This window comes from Triticum aestivum, chromosome 1A (genome assembly GCF_018294505.1).
Source record: "Triticum aestivum cultivar Chinese Spring chromosome 1A, IWGSC CS RefSeq v2.1, whole genome shotgun sequence".
NCBI lineage: Eukaryota > Viridiplantae > Streptophyta > Magnoliopsida > Poales > Poaceae > Triticum > Triticum aestivum.
The window spans coordinates 120,973,343-120,991,051 of record NC_057794.1 but is presented as its reverse complement, the minus strand read 5'-3'; the positions used below and the strand labels follow the sequence as shown (position 1 = coordinate 120,991,051).

General features: G+C 45.2%; 1 protein-coding gene across 1 annotated transcript in view; it reads right to left on the bottom strand.

Moving 5' to 3' along the window:
* Nucleotides 1-13,303: 13,303 nt before the first annotated feature.
* Nucleotides 13,304-17,709, bottom strand: part of LOC123040125 (DNA-directed RNA polymerase III subunit 1) — a 52,901-nt gene continuing 48,495 nt past the window's right edge. Inside the window, exons 17-27 of the mRNA XM_044463059.1 lie at nt 17,175-17,273; nt 16,866-17,069; nt 16,499-16,771; nt 15,871-16,018; nt 15,437-15,588; nt 14,734-14,886; nt 14,540-14,656; nt 14,384-14,469; nt 14,070-14,274; nt 13,771-13,973; nt 13,304-13,596 (exon numbers count right to left, since the gene is read on the bottom strand). Coding sequence (XP_044318994.1) covers nt 13,545-13,596; nt 13,771-13,973; nt 14,070-14,274; nt 14,384-14,469; nt 14,540-14,656; nt 14,734-14,886; nt 15,437-15,588; nt 15,871-16,018; nt 16,499-16,771; nt 16,866-17,069; nt 17,175-17,273 — 1,692 coding nt within the window. The 3' untranslated portion in view covers nt 13,304-13,544. The remainder of the gene's footprint in view (nt 13,597-13,770; nt 13,974-14,069; nt 14,275-14,383; nt 14,470-14,539; nt 14,657-14,733; nt 14,887-15,436; nt 15,589-15,870; nt 16,019-16,498; nt 16,772-16,865; nt 17,070-17,174; nt 17,274-17,709) is intronic.

Here is a 17,709-nt window from a genome sequence, read left to right as displayed (position 1 = left end):
GAGCTCGGCTCAGTCACCGACCACGGCAAAAGATAAAGAAGAGATGAGTGTCATCCCCTATGCTTCAGCCATAGGATCTATTATGTATGCCATGCTGTGTACCAGACCCGATGTAAACCTTGCCGTAAGTTTGGTAGCAAGATACCAAAGTAATCCCGGCAAGGAACACTGGACAGCGGTCAAGAATATCCTGAAGTACCTGAAAAGGACGAAGGACATGTTTCTCGTTTATGGAGGAGACGAAGAGCTCGTCGTAAAGGGTTACGTCGACGCTAGCTTCGACTCAGATCTGGATGACTCTAAGTCACAAACCGGATACGTGTATATGTTGAATGGTGGAGCAGTAAGCTGGTGCAGCTGCAAGCAGAGCGTCGTGGCGGGATCTACATGTGAAGCGGAGTACATGGCAGCCTCGGAGGCAGCGCATGAAGCGATTTGGGTGAAGGAGTTCATCACCGACCTAGGAGTCATACCCAATGCGTCGGGGCCGATCAAACTCTTCTGTGACAACACTGGAGCTATTGCCCTTGCCAAGGAGCCCAGATTTCACAAGAAGACCAGGCACATCAAGCGTCGTTTCAACTCCATCCGTGAAAATGTTCAAGATGGAGACATAGAGATTTGCAAAGTGCACACGGATCTGAATGTCGCAGATCCGCTGACTAAACCTCTCTCGCGTGCAAAACATGATCAACACCAGAACTCTATGGGTGTTCGATTCATCACAATGTAACTAGATTGGTGACTCTAGTGCAAGTGGGAGACTGTTGGAAATATGCCCTAGAGGCAATAATAAAAGTATTATTATATTTCAATGTTCATGATAAATGTCTTTTATTCATGCTATAACTGTATTATCCGGAAATCGTAATACACGTGTGAATACTTAGACCACAATATGTCCCTGGTGAGCCTCTAGTTGACCAGCTCATTGTGATCAACAGATAGTCATGGTTTCCTGACTATGGACATTGGATGTCGTTGATAACGGGATCACATCATTAGGAGAATGATGTGATGGACAAGACCCAATCCTAAGCATAGCATAAAAGATCGTGTAGTTCGTTTTGCTAGAGCTTTGCCAATGTCAAGTATCTCTTCCTTAGACCATGAGATCGTGTAACTCCCGGATACCGTAAGAATGCCTTGGGTGTATCAAACGTCACAACGTAACTGGGTGACTATAAAGGTGCATTACAGGTATCTCCGAAAGTAGCTGTTGGGTTGACACGGATCGAGACTGGGATTTGTCACTCCGTATGACGGAGAGGTATCACTGGGCCCACTCGGTAATGCATCATCATTATGAGCTCAATGTGACCAAGGTGTTGGACACGGGATCATGCATTGCGGTACGAGTAAAGTGACTTGCCGGTAACGAGACTGAACAAGGTATTGGGATACCGACGATCGAGTCTCGGGCAAGTAACGTACCGATTGACAAAGGGAATTGTATACAGGGTTTGATCGAATCCTCGACATAGTGGTTCATCCGATGACAACATCGAGGAGCATGTGGGAGCCATCATGGGTATCCAGATCCCGCTGTTGGTTATTGGCCTGAGAGCGTCTCGGTCATGTCTGCATGTCTCCCGAACCCGTAGGGTCTACACACTTAAGGTTCGGTGACGCTAGGGTTATTAGGAAGACTAGTATGTGACTACCGAATGTTGTTCGGAGTCCCGGATGGGATCCTGGACGTCACGAGGAGATCCGGAAGGGTCCGGAGGTAAAGATTTATATATGGGAAGTTGTCAAACGGACACCGGGAAGTTTCGGGGTCATACCGGTATTGTACCGGGGCCACCGGAAGGGTTCCGGGGGTCCACCGGGAGGGGCCACCCCTCCCGGGGGGCCACATGGGCTGCGTGGGGCAGGGAGCCAGCCCCTGGTGGGCTGGCCGCACCCCCCTCCCTTGGGCCCATGCGCCTAGGGTTGAGGGGGAACCCTAGAGGGGGCGCCCCCCTTGACTTGGGGGGCAAGCCACCCTCTTCCCCCTCTTCCCCTTGGCCGCCGCACCCCCCCTAGATGGGTTCTAGGGGGCCGGCCCCCTTATCCCTTCCCCCTATAAATAGAGGGGTGAGGGGAGGGCAGCCGCACCATCCTCCAAGGCGCAGCCCTCCCCTCCCCAACACCTCTCCTCCTCCATTGTGTGCTTGGCGAAGCCCTGTCGGAGTACTGCCTCTCCACCATCACCACGCTGTCGTGCTGCCGGTGGAGCTGTCTTCCTCAACCTCTCCTTCCCCCTTGCTGGATCAAGAAGGAGGAGACGTCTCCCGTCCCGTACGTGTGTTGAACGCGGAGGTGCTGTCCGTTCAGCACTTGGTCATCGGTGATTCGAATCACGTCGAGTACGACTACATCATCACCTTGCAAGCTTCCGCACGCGATCTACAAGTGGTATGTAGATGCAAACTCTCTCCCTTGACTCGTTGCTTAGATGAACTCATAGATGGATCTTGGTGAAACCGTAGGAAAAAATTTAATTTTCTGCAACGTTCCCCAACACTTCCTACCTCCAAGACTATCGAAGGATGGAGGCCCAAAGAGATCCATGTGAAGGAGCTCCAAAGGCCTCTTTGAATAAATGATAGTCGTGGGAGGGTGAGCCTTCTCATGTAGCTTTCCTTCGATACAGGCACTGCAAGCACGATCTTTAGCAAAACTAACATTCGTTAGTCCACGGACATGGTCCCCCTTGAGGAGACTTTGCAAAGATCTCATATTGACATGGGCTAAATGGCGATGCCAAAGCCATCCCACATCAACTTTAGCCATTAGGCATGTCGCGGTCTTAGTGGGTCGCTCCGAAAAGTTAATCACATATAGACCGTTCTCGACATGCCCAACAAAGGCTACTTTAAGAGTCTTGCTCCACAAGAGGGCCACGGTATCGATATCAAAGAAAGTGGCAAAGCCCATGATTGCAAGTTGACGAACGGAAAGTAAATTGTATGCAAGGGACTCAACAAGCATGACCTTCTCGATCGTGAGATCATGAGAGATGACCACCTTGCCAAGTCCCAATACCTTAGAAGATGAGGCGTCACCCCACTCGACATTGGTGGGCATAGATGGAACCTTGTGCACGTCCACCACCAAGTCCTTGCTTCCGGTCATATGATTTGTAGCTCCGCTATCAAGCAACCATGATCCACCACCGGAAGCAAACACCTACAAGAGATCAATGCTTGGTTTTAGGTACCCATTTTGTAATGGGTCCTTTGATGTTAGTAACAAGGGTCTTAGGAACCCAAATAGACCATTCAATGTATTCATGAAGAGAACCAACAAATTTGGCATAAACATGCCCATCACTAGCACGGCATAACACATAAGAAGGATTAAAATCGCCGGCTTTGTTGGGAGGGGTGACATTGCCCTTCTTGACATTATTCTTCTTCTTCTCCTCGGGGGCACTCTCTCCCTCCCTCACAAAGGTTTGCATGAGAGGAGGAGGCCGTTTGGTCTTGTCATTCTTCTTCTTGTTCTTGGAGTCGGGGACGTACCCAACCCCTTCCTTGGCCACACCTCCCTTTTGGTTGGTCAAGAGATCGTTGAGGTTCTTCTTGCCTTGTATGCAAGTCGCAAGACCTCTCTCAAGTTGCTCCTTCAACTTAGCATTTTCCTCAACAAGATGTATATGCTCACAACACGGGTTAGTAGCATTTGCATTATCAATTAAAACCATATGAGGAAAAGTTGCTTTCTCCTTAGTTAGCTTCACTTGGAGTTGATCATGAGACTCCTTGAGACTAGCGTGAATACCCTTCAAGGCCTTGTGGGCCTTGTCAAGTATATCAAACTCCTCTTTGAGTCTAGCAAGATCAACCCCGAGTTTGGCCTTCTCGGAATTTAGCACACGAGAAACAACGAGGGCATGATCATAATCTTTCTCTAACTTAGCATGATCTACGTTGTGTGACTCCTCAAGAGCCAAACGAAGACCACGCTCTTCCTCAAGAGCATTGGAGAGATCCGAAATCTCATCGGCATAGTCACGACTATGTCCTTCCATCTTAGAGATGGTGTCTTCGTGAGCCTCGATCATGTCATTGGCCTCACCAAGTTGTTCCAAGAGAGCAATAAAGTGCTTCTTGGATTTTCCCTTGAGTTTGCCCATAAAGGCCTCAAACTCGTTAGCCTCCACATTATCTCTCTCAAATTCATTAATGCTATCCATTTGGGAAGGATGATTAATGATGGTAGTTTTGATGTTGGAGGTTACCTTGTTGGTGGCTTTAGCCATGAGGCACTTGGCGGTGATGCTCTCGTTGGGTGAGTCGAAGAGAGACACCCGTGACGTTGTTGCAATGGCAACGGAGGCCATGGCAACCGACTCATCATCTTCATCATCGTCATCGTCCTCATTGTACTCTTCTTGCACAACCAAGGCCTTGGGATGAGTCTTCTTGGTGAAGTTGTTCTTGTTGGGGAACGACTTGGCCTTGTCCTTTCGGATGAGTTTGCCACCATTGTCTTCCCTCTTCTCATACGGGCATTCCGCAACGAAATGACTCACGTTGCCGCAATTGTAGCAAGTCCTTACACGTTGCTTGCCCCTTGTACCACTCGAGTTGTTTTTGCTAAAGTTTGGCCTTGAGTTTTTCTTGCTCCAAAATTGCCTTGAAGCAAGTGCCATGTGTTCATGATATGCATACTTCGTATCTTCGGGGTTGCTCTCCTCTTCTTCCTCTTCTTCGTCTTCCACTATGAGCTTGGCCTTCAATGCAAGGTTAGGCTTCTTTGCCCGTTGAGAACGGAGCACCGCATTGTCGGCGGTCTTGTCCAAAATGTTCATGGCCACAAACTCATCCAACACTTCGCTTGAGGTCAAAGTGTGGAAGTCCGGTCTTTGACGAATGACGGAGGACATGGCCTTGTGATAGGGCATCATTGCCTTGAGGAATTTGCGCTTGATCCAATTGTCATCCGTGTCCTTGCTCCCGTGATCTCGTAGTGAGACCGCGAGTTTGGTTACTCTCCGATAGAGCTCACGAGGTTCTTCATCTTCCTTCATTGCAAACTCATCGGCCTCATCTTGTACCACTTCATAGTTGGAGCGTTGAATGCTTGCGCTTCCCCGGTAGAGAGACACGACACAATGCCATGCATCTTTGGCCAAGGCGAAAGGACGAAGATGAGGTAGGTCTTCGGGTGGAATAGCATCTTGAATGATGAAGAGAGCATTCTCATTGAATTGATTGTCCGCGGCTTCTCGAGGAGTGAAGTTGCTTGGATCATGTGGATATAAACCTTCTTCAATGATTCTCCAAAGGTTAGTGTTCACATGATTTAAATGACGTTTAAAGCGGTAAACCCAAGAATCAAAATCCTCATTTTTCACAATCTTAGGGGGAGGACCGGCATGATTCAAATGAGTGGAAGGAACCGGTCCACCATAAACAAGTGGTGGTTCCACATGGGCAAAGATGCCGGTGCCATTCTTGCCACTAGAAGAAGGAGCCTTTTCACTACTAGCTTCCCCCTTGTCGGGGATAGCATCCGTCACCTTGTTAGCGGGATCACCCACTTTCAACGGTGCGGTGGATAGTTTAAGCCCCTCAAGAAATTTAGTAAACATGCTTTCGACTTCAGTCGTCATGGAGGTTTTCAATGTCTCCAAGGCCACATTGAACTCCTCACGAGAGACCGAAGTTCCCCCATCTCCCGTAGACGAGATCGGATTCACACCGGAGTGTTCCTCCACACCGTCTACGGTATCAACCATACTCTTTGGACGGTAAAGTCCTTAATAAAGAGACGAGGCTCTGATACCAATTGAAAGGATCGATATGCTTGACTAGAGGGGGGGTGAATAGGCAACTAACAATTTTTTAGCTTTTCTTTAACAAGTTAAAGTTTGCATCAAAATAGGTTGTCTAGAAATGCAACTAGGTGAACAACCTATATGATGCAACGAGGATAGGTACACAAGCAAGCAAGAGATATAAAACAAGTAAGCTTGCTTAAATAAAGGCACGAGATAACCAAGAGTGGAGACGGTGGAGACGAGGATGTGTTGCCGAAGTTCCTTCCCTTTGAGAGGAAGTACGTCTCCGTTGGAGCGGTGTGGAGGCACAATGCTCCCCAAGAAGCCACTAGGGCCACCGTATTCTCCTCACGCCCTCACACAATGCGAGATGCCGTGATTCCACTATTGGTGCCCTTGAAGGCGGCTACCGAACCTTTACAAACAAGGTTGGGGCTCTCTCCACAACTTAATTGGAGGCTCCCAACAAAACCACGAAGCTTCACCACAATGGAATATGGCTCCGAGGTGACCTCAACCGTCTAGGGTGCTCAAACACCCAAGAGTAACAAAATCCACACAAGAAAGTATGGGGGAACCAAATATCCTTTGGTGGAAGTGTAGATCTAGGTCTCCTCCTTCAATCCCTAGCAAATCAACAAGTTTGAGTGGCTAGAGAGAGAGAGATCGGGCAAGAGAGCTTGAAGGGCATCAATGGTGGAGTGAGAGAGGTCAAAGGTGTGTGTGGTAGGTGGGAGAAGCTCCCTTATATAGTCACCCTCAATTTCCAACCGTTACTGTGATTTTAGCACTGCAGCGGTACAACCGGTCCTCGTCCCGGTACAACCGGGACTCACGGTGTATCAGCAGAACCCTACCAAGCGGTACAACCGGACCAGGGGGGCGGTAGTACCGGCTAAGAAAAATAACCGGACTAACCACCTGGCCACCGCACAAACACCGCATCAAAACAAGAGCTTGACCGGTACTTGGGCGGTGCCTGGCCGGAACAACCGTATGGCCTTGAGCTCTTGGGTGGCTAAGTCCTCAGCGGAAGAACCGCTCGGACCACGGGTGGTACCGGTCATCGTGGAACGACCGGACCAACCGGGCCACTACCGCCCAAGAACCGCATCAAACCAGAAGCGAGAGCGGTACTGGAGCGGTGCATGGACGGAACCACCGCCCCAGCTGTTGCAGAACATGGTGGCGGTACAACCGCTCGAGCACAGCTGGTGAGCGACAAGACCCAGCGGTACAACCGCTCTAGAGAGCGGTACAACCGCTGGGCAGAAACAGTGAGCAGAAAAGAAAAGAGGGGAAGAGGCAAGGAAAACTCTCTCTCTCACACACACCTGAGGAAGGCAAAGAGAGGGTGAGAAAAGTGTACGTGAACTGATTCCCCCAGAGCTTCCTAATGAGGATTCCCTCTTGATAGTACGGGTACTCTACGACCAAAGAAAATAAAACCGTAGAGGACACGTCTTCGATCTTTTCCTTCGAGAGGTAATAGCAATCCGATGTAAGCCTAAGCATCGAGAACCTGAAACATAAAGCACACGTTTAGACCATCAAGGGTTGTCATCATCATCCAAAACATAAAGTTGAGAAATGCCCTTTCACAAGTGAGATATGATGATTGGGGTGAGTACTCAACACGAATACAGATCAAAGAGTGCTATAGGCTACATTTAACATTAAGATGGCTTTCCAAAATTATTTGATTAATGGACTAGTAACATAATGATACATTTAAGTTGGCTTTCCCTTTTTTTTGTGAATATAAGATGGCTTTCCAATAGTACAGTTCTTGAATTCTTGTTTGCACTTCTAGCACACACTTGTACATGCCTCCAAATATTGGCATTGATAGTAAATTTTGATGCAACCTGTGTTGTATGGAGTGTACGTTATCCAAATAGTTCGAACTTCGAATGTTCAGTTAGCCAAGCGCTTTGGTTCTGAAGAATCCTGCATTTGATGGCAGAGTAAGACCATCATCTCTTTATGGATTGCATGAGAGTCGATGTTGCTAGTAGGTCCATCCTGTTTTCTCTTCACGCGACGATGACACCATTGTTATCATTGGAACCCAGTGCGTTTTTCTGTTTTCTGTCAAGGATCCTTTTCAGCATATTTTGAGTCTGGCACATGATCTATCCGTTTTAACTTTAATCATGATATCTTTCATCCGAAAATAAAAATAAAATGTACTACTACATGCTAGTATACCAGATTTGATTACAAGAAGGCATGAATGAATATGATAAAATAGCAGCAGACATAAGGTAGCTGCAACTGAACAATTTCAGGCTAACTGAAGAGTTTGCACATACAGCAACTTCACTACGGTTGTGAGAGTGTAGAACCCGTCGTCCCGTTGGGTTATGATGAGCATGAACCATCACGCTCATGAATCCAAAGTGTTTAATCAAGCATTGTGCTACACACATGCTTTTGCCGGTTAGTTTGTCTTGGGCCTACCGAAACAATTTGAAGCAAATGATTTGTATTCCATTCATGAGAAATTCATTACAGTACATCATAGGAGTGCATGATCTAGGACTCCCGAGATTTACATTCAGACGGTGGTACGTCTTGACTGGCTAGCTACATCTTGACACTGACAGTGCCTTCCATGACCAAAAAACTTGCAAGAAGACATCTTCAGGTCCCTAATTCCTTCGTGTATACAAGGAAACTACTGGGTACTGGCATCCGCTCCTAGAACTTCTTCAGTAGCGGAAGACTTCGCGGCCGTCTTGTCCTCACTGGGTGAGCGGCATGATCTTGACGTCGCCCACGGCGACGCGCACGGCTCGAGATGGATCGTCGGGAGGGTAGTTGCCGTTGTACAGCACATCGATGTAGCCATCCTCTGCGTCGGAGACGGCGACGGCGTTGAGCGAGAAGACGAGGCGCTCCCCCGTCGGCAGGTTCGCCAGCAGGGTGCGCACCTTCACTGGCGTGCCCTTCTTCACCGAGATGGACGAACGGCGCGGCGGGATCGGTGCGGATGACGTCTTCTTGGTGTACTCTGCTTCCGATGTGCTCGAACTCGAACTGGGTGGCTTCATGGCGGCAGCCGGCGCGCGCGGGATCGGCGCGGACTGGCATGGTGACGGAGGAGGGGCAGAGGGCTTCCTGGGAATTCCTCCGGTTGCAACCTTCACGGCGGACGCGGTCGGGATCAGCGGGTCTCGGCGCGGCGGGGCAGTGCGCCTCTCCTCAGCCTCTCCGATGTCCATGTAGTCGATCTTCTTGGAGGCCGGCTTGGGTGTTGCGAGCGGGGACAGCGCAGGCCGGTGCGGCGGCAGCGGCCGGGTGGAGCACTTCTTTGCAACTTCGTCCGTTGTCGGGCTGGCGAGCTCCATGGTGGCGGCGCCTGGCGACACGGACGGGATCAGCACCACCGATCTACGAGGCGGCGGCTGCACGGCAGGGGGCTTCATTTTAACTCTCCCTTTCGCGGCCACGGCGAGCTTCCGTCGTCGCTCGAGCTCGCGGCGGACCTCAAGCATGCCGGAAGACGGGCGCTTCTTCCACATAGACGTCGACATGGCGATGGGGCTGTGGAGGAAGGGGAGGAGGCGAGGGGCGAGAAGGAAACGCCGGAAAGAGGGGCGGGGCTAGGGTTATGTCAAGCGCGTGGCGGTGGGAGGTCGCCGTGTTGGCGTCGGAGCCGGATTGCCGGAAGCGTGGGAACCAAGCAGTGCCAATGTACTAATCAGTTGGCGGGGAAGACGGATTGACAGATTAGATATTTGAAATCTGGATCGGACGGTGTAGGTCGCTTCTTGGCCTGATTAGCAGCGTGATTAAATCATCCAGGTCGTCGGAAGTGGAAATCCCACCGCGTTGAAGTCCCGAATCCGGAATCCGACGCGAGGTAGGAGCCCAGGTGGCCAGGTGAACTAGGAAGCTGGAAAACCAGAGGAAAGCTCCCGATCTCGCCGACGGACGACAGGGCTGTTTCTCGCCCAATGCGAGACTTAACTCGGTCTGTGTGGTAATGAGCCGGCCCAGTATTGTAGCAATTTGCGTGAGTTTTTGTACATTGTATAAACATTTTTCTGAATGGTACGAAATATTTTTCTGAATGGTACAAACATTTTCCTTAAACTATGTGAACATTTTTGTACATTGTATAAACATCTTTGTTAATTTCATGAACATATTTTTAAAATGTTTGAAGTTTTTAATGGTAGAAAATAATTTATTAATTACACTAACAATTTGTACAAACTATAAGATTCTTTAAGTTTTAAATTACATTTTTATGAAATGTATGAACATTTTTTAAATGTCACAATGTTTTTTCAAATGATATCATATTTTTTTAGTTATGCTAAAAAATACATTGCATTAGCACTTTTCAAATTCATGGTTTTTAATTTATTTTAAGTAAATCTAAGTTTTGAAATATATGTAATCTTAATGTTCTTAAAAATATTAAAAAAAACAAAAAACACATAAAAAACAAATGAAAAAACAGAGAAGAAAAATAAACTAGGCTGTCGGAAGCTACTTCGACCGGCCCATTAGTAGTGACTCCTAAGGCGAGACAAGCTTGTGTATCGCCATAAGCGAGACAAAGTCGGGCTCGCCGACGTGTTGGGTCCAAGGTTTTGGATTTTGGTCAGTCCTATTTGAATTTTTGGTTCGTTCTAGCCTTCGGCCTAGTCTACACTTCCCATCAGATGGTGTTAAAGGCCCATACAAAGCTCCCATACCTTATTTTCAGTTTCACCTATGTTTCCTCCTTGAGTGGAGGTGTCTTCCACGTGCTAGATGTGCTCGCGCCACCACGGCGAGGGGTGCCAGGACGACCACGGGGTCAAAGGCCTGGGGACGCAGCCTGCGAGGCAAAAAGGCTCAATGGCCCTTGTGTGTCCTCTCCGCTAGTTGGGCCATGCTTGTTCGGGCGGCCGAAACGAGACCTTACCTGCCTAGCGGGGCGATTGATGATTCGGAGATGAGTACTGGCGTGAGAATTCTGCTAATTGAACTATTTGGAATTTGTAATGTATTTTCTCTATGAATGGTAGATTTTTATTAATTCAAAATGTAGCATTAAGTGAATGCAAATACACAGTCAATACCAAAGCACCCACACACACAAAACTACACCGGCAACTAGCATAGTCATACATGATCGAAGTTATGCCATGGTGAATTAAAAAGAAAAGAATCGATCAAAACAATGATCAACAAGCTACAATAGCGACCATATCCGTGCCAACCATATCTTAAAATCACAATTACAATTCTTCAACAGCAATGCGTTCGGGAAGGGAACGACGCTCAAGCACCACCGTCGCCTAATCCAACCACCGAATGCGAGATCATGGGTTTTCACCGTGAAAAATAAGTTCGAGCAAATCTGAGCAATGCATTCAACAAAATAATGACACAAAAAACATCGTCATTGCCAGATATAATCAAATAGAGTCAGATATTGGATTTTCACCCTGTAGCTCGAGGCCAGTACTTGAGAAGTACCAACAAATCAAAGTCATCATGTACTAAACCGAGTTACTGATTGGAGTTTAAGCGACTTCGGATTCCTGATTCCGTGCATTTCTAGATTGCTCTATTGCCAAAATTGTGTCTCTTCGTGTAGTCTGCTTAATTGGAGTTATTTCTGTGTGTATAAGCAACCAATGGATCGTTTTCCTTTCAATTTCATTGTGCTATATTTCATTGTTGCTTGAGTTCAAATTTTGGATGTTTTGTTCAAATTTTTCTCATTTTTTGTTTTAAAAAATATCTAATTCTTGATTGTGCTTTTTGTCCGAGATTTTCTGAGAAAATCCCAAGAGGCCGAATTTCACCCATTTCATGGGTCAGTAAAATTTGCAAAGCGACTAGAAACAAACAAACATCTATTCTTTGATTGCAACTTCGGTGTGAGCAGTTGGAACTCAATCAATATCCATTGGGACAATGCATTAGGCTAGTCATAGTGGGAGTAACTTAGGTAGTAACATAGCGCATTTCAAGAAAATTTTGCTTATGTGGCATGTAGTTAACGAGGAGAGAAGTGCTTAGAGTAACATAATATGTTACTGTAACATAGTGCTTCCTGAGAAAGGGTGAGTCTACAAGATAAAAAATGAAGTCACCTATGACACTACTACTATGTTACTTTGCACTACGAAGGTAGTAACTTAGACTAGTGTCATATGCACGACACCAGTATAAGGTACTCCCCACTATGATCAGCCTTAGAACTCCATCAATATGCTAGTCTGGCGAGTCCTCCGCCGAGATACCGCGTCGCGAAGGCCTGGCTGATTGGCCCGATCGGCTCCTCTGTGGACCGAAGGCCCGACGAAGGCCTGGATTGCGGCTAGTTGTTTTGGCCATGTCTGGAAAAATGGATCGGCGACCGCACCAATCACCGGAAAAATCCCTATGCACAGCCTCCCCTGGTGGCAATGACACCTAGCACCGGCGGAGCGTCACTGCCACCCAATGGTGCAGAGCTGCAGAACGGCGGCCAGTTTGGCTGTTGGCGCTCATGGCTGGCATGGGGCATGCATCGGGCTCTCTACGGTCCACGACTTGGTGGTGGTGATTCAGATCTGGTCGGCCGAATGGTGATGGCTGCAAACTATGTTGCAGCGACCTCCTACGGCTCCACGACGGCGGTGGTCATTGAAAGATCTTTGGGAGTCTTTGGCTCAATATTCGCTGGTTGACTTCGGCGGTGAGATACAAATTATGGACGACGACTTTGACACATAGGGATGGTTATGCAGCGGCGCCAGTCGCATCACATGTAGCTTCTAAGATCGCACAGAAGTGGCGGTGGCAACACTTGATGACTTTGATGGTGGTGCTACTCAAGCATTAGGTCGCGAGCTCCAAGGTGAAAGCCTAGGTCTGGCTCGAGTTGGTTATACCTGGCAATGGTGATGTTTTTACATTGTTACCTTGCTGAAGGCGTTGCTTGGATATGCCCGGATTGATTCTTCAAGGTGAAAACCTAGATTCTAGCCTTGGTGGTTGGATCCGGTGACGGTGACGTTTGAGTGTCGCTCCCTTCTGAAGACGTTGTTGTTGAAGAACTTCGTCGTCTGTGTGATGCCATGAGATCGTTGGTGTGGTTATGGTGATTGTTGTAGTTTGCGTATCACGGATCTTATCACTTTGGATTTTTTTTTCTTTTTCCTTGCCAGACGTATTTTTTGTGTGTGTGCATTGGTGTTGGCTATGTGCATTCTAGCTATGCAGGGGCCGGGGTGTGTGCTCTTAGGGTTTGTTCCTCTTGATGGTCCTTTTTGAGCCAATAAAATCCACCCTTTATCGAAAAAATACACTTGTGATGACAAGTTGTAGTATTTTGTCTTCCAAACCTTTCTTAGTACTAACTTTGAAGTCTTGAACCTTTGTTTTTCTTTTACAAGACTGTGTGCTTTATGGAGATGGATATTGCAGTTGTAATTGAATTTCAGTATGTGGATTTGTGCTTTATGGAGCTGCTTCTTATATGAAATATTGTGTGCCGCAACTTGATACATCTCATTTTTGAAGCCAAACTATGTGTGGGTTTATCAACAATTCTTGCCAAAATGACAGCCAAACATCATGATATGGGAGTCATTGCAATTTACAAATCCTTGTAGCAGCCAAACAAGTTTTTTGCAATTGGATTTTCATTTCAACCGAATGAAATCCTAACATAGATATCATTTCGTTTCTACCACATGAAATGAGGAGTGTCAAACGAGTTGTAAAGAAAGTACAGTCCTATGTCATGCATCTCCAAATCCAAGCTTCTTCGATCTCACAGTAGAATTGGATCGGGCTGGTACTTGAATTCAGGCAAATCCTGGAGCCTGCAAGGAAAATAAATGCCACCCATTTAATCTTGTCTGTTTGGTTAAGGATTGCACCACATAACAATGAAAATACAGTGCCGTCCAAAACAGGTTAAGAACAATAAAATAGTAATTAAATTTAGACAGGTGTTCTTTTGCAACAGAGAGTTGAGGGCAATACATTACACGTACCTTTGCCTGACTTTGAGGATACCAGTGCCGAGTTGCATGGGTATGCCCATGATGATGCATTCACTAACTCCCTCTATCTGATCCTCGCGACCAGCGTACGAAGCGTTGAAGAGATGCTCCGAAGCTCTCTCGAATGAAGACAGCATCAGCACGCTGCTTTTCATCTTCGCGATGCCGCCAGCCGTGATGCCCAAAATTTCGCCCTGCGAAACCGGCAGCATATGCACAGTTATTAATCATCCTTGAGGCAGATGGATGGATGATTAAAATGGTGATCAGTGTAAGATGATTCTACAAACCTTGTATGTCATCAGGTCTGCCAGAAGCATCATATGTCTCAGATCAATCATCATGTTGTTATTTTCAAAGGTATACCGAATTTCATCAATGATAGATCTCCTTGCAGCTTCAATTCCAAGTGTTTTGTTCACTTCCAAAATGTGGTTACTTTTTGTTCTCTTAGCATCAACTCCAGGAGTACCCAAAACTTTCATGAGGTTTGTTCTGCAATAAAAAATTGTTTGATTGGCATATTATCATCTCAGACTAGCATTGAAGAAGTCACAGTGATTCTTATAAACAACTTACAGAAGCAATAAATAAGAATCCTTACCCTTCAACCAACAGGTTGTATCTGTCGAAAGTTCCATCGCGTCTTAAAACAGGGTTGACAACAGCTCTTTCAACACTTGAAATGCCCTGCATTGATCAATAGGAAGGTCAGCTACATCATCATAATGGAAGAAAATTTACGTCATACTTCGTTTACCTTTACAATCAGTTTTGGAAGCATCGATTTGAGATTGTGCAGCTCAAGCTGAAGTTTGGACTTATCTTTTCCAGTTGGATATATTCTCAACTTGGCTTCATCGATGACACGAACATGCTGTAAATATGATATATCATAAATACAATTGCAGAGAAAATATTGGGCACATTACGCAACCACAGAGCTTTGTTTACCTCAGACTTTAACTTTATTTTTGGATCATTTAGTATTGAAAACTGCACAGTGTCAGAAGAGATTCCCATGTACCCTTCTGTGCGCTGCATATCGAGTTCAACAACCAAATATGGCTGGTTTGATTTTAAGACAATCTTTATGGCTGCTGCCACCTGTTGAACATAACAAGGTTTGTCGTCAAATTGAGTGCTTCCTTACAAAAGTTATCTGTTATGCCGGGGTTTCAACCTCCTTTTCGAAGAAAAAAATGCACAGGGCATATAGCATGCACAGATCTTTTTCTTCATTTTGAGTTCATGCAAAAGCACATGACTAGACAAACTAAAACATTCAACAATCTCGGCTCAAACCAACATATGCAAATTCACACATAATAATGCAAGACTTGTTATATTAAACTAACAAATTGTAAACATTATCTATACATAGCTCATAAAACACATACATGAATATTTTTATAATATATTTGCTAGACAGCCAAACAACAAATCGAAGATTTTGCATCCATAGCAAAGCCCAAAGATTGATGAAGTGCATGTATATTTAATGCCTGGGAGAATGTCAAATGACAATTCTTTGTAACTATGAATGCACTAAATTTATGTGACATGTTTAACAATACCCAGAGCAAAATGCAAGCACACAAACTTCCTTTAAGTGCATATACAAATTCAAAAGAATATAATTATCTGAATAACTTACCTCACCCAGCACTACTTTCTCAATTGAACGTTTCACTTTGGCTGCAAACAACTCATCCTGCTCAGACAAAAGTTCTGTGGTGATAATTGGTGTGCTTATCTTTTTAACAGCACTGATGATTTCCTTAATGCGGGGAACTCCAAGAGTAACATCTTTGTTGTTCTTAAGGAAACAAATCTTTGAAGGATATTGAACTGTAGTAGATTCAACGTCCTATATTTATATTTCTGCATTTTGTATGCCATAGAGCCCTACCATATCAACAGTAACCATAAAACTTCTTTGTATGTATTGTTGAAATTTTTTATCATACTCATTAGATAATAAATCATAGTAGCCCCCTAATGATAAGTTTCAGAAAATAAACTTCCGCATCATTAACATGCCACAATGACTATACCATTTTATTTAAATACAAAGTAAAGGAAGGATACTCATGCTAGCTACTCCTGCAAAATGGAAGGTTTTCAGTGTCATTTGGGTCCCAGGCTCTCCAATACTCTGTGCCCCAATTGCCCCAATTGATGCTCCTGCTTCGATTATTTTTGAGTGATAACGAGATAAGCAAGTGTCCAAGAAAACCTGTGCCAGGAAAAAGGATATAATAATCATATAGCAGAACTACAGAAGAACAAAATGCACAAACAAACTGATAAAAAAAATCCTTGTACCCTGGTTATTTAAAATTGTTCGTCACAAGAATGCCACTGTTTCTACCCACAGGCCGACTTTTATAGGGCTCTCATTGGTCAGCATTTGGTGGACTAGAATGAGATAGTCCTAAAGGTTGCAGATGTGCAGATAACTATAGACCATGACCTTAATAAAATGCCACTGTTTCTACCAACAGGCCGACTTTCGAAGGGCTTTGATGTTTTTAGAAATGCAGTCACTTAATAACCACAACAATATAACGTTACCAAAACGATCTACTTGATGGAACATTTTACTGCACAAAATCTAGTTTCATCTTGCAGATACACAATCATAGGCGACGTGCTTAAGATTACAGTAGTTTGGTAAAATAATGATGATTTAGTACATGCAAGATTTTATACACACCTGCAGTTGTTTCGCGGATATGCCAGAAATATCAGCAGCAACGCGTTCTTCAATGCTAGAGTCCCTCTTTCCCACACGATCTTCATCTAGTTGAAGCGCTCTCCTTGTGCTTCTAAGCATTTTGATGCGGTCCTCAAAGAATTTTGTTAACATCTCCTTGAACTTATCGCTACAACCACCAGATGAGGCATCTTGTCCGGAGAGCTTATCATTAAAAATTTGCAAGATTAACTCTGGAGATAACGTGTCATGTCCCCTTTGCGGACATGTGGCCTACAAAGTTAAATCGTCACCGATCAATGCTCAGAGCACAAGGAACCCTTATCTTCGTCAACCTAAGAAAGTATTCATGCATGTTAAAACTAACCATGACTTTCATAAACAATTGGTCCAAATTTAAGGGACGACCACCTTTTCCTTCCATCTTTACAGGATCCATACCATCATCTCCATAGACAAACTGAACAATACCGCCGCTAGCGTTACGGACAGTCTGATCATAGAAAACTGAGAGATCTTCAAGACCCTTCATTAGTCTGCGGGACATATATCCAGTTTCTGCTGTTTTTACCTATGATTACAAATTTAAGCAACCATAACAAAAGAAGCTGAGATAGAGTACAAATTTGGAGACATGCAAGTATGGAACCAAAAGATGGTCTAGGTTTAGACATACCGCTGTGTCAACAAGACCTTCCCGTCCACCCATCGTATGGAAGAAAAACTCAGTAGCAGTCAAACCCGTATAGAAGGAATTAGCAACAAAACCTTTCGCCTGCCAATGAATGACATAATAATAACTTACCCGAAGAGAACATACATTTGCACTGTAAAAATATGCTAATTTCATGCACTGAATACAAATAAAATGGCAGTTGCCACGAGTAGAAGGTAAAAAGTTGCTGCAACAGAGATAAATATACATGTAGAATAATTCAGACTAAAAATTTCCTATCATGTAATAGCGTATGGAAAATACTACCGCTACTGCAAAACAAATGGCAACATTTATCAATATCATCGAGAGAACACAATGTTCGAAAATATCATCCAATGTACACGCCGTACAAGTCATCCTCAAAGTCAATGGGATATTTAAATTTATGCATCTTAGTGATGGTACTGAGCTAATCTTGACCTGAAAGTCCCCTTTCTACAAGATATCACGCAATAGAATTGACGGACCATCCTCAACAAGCAAACTTTTGCCT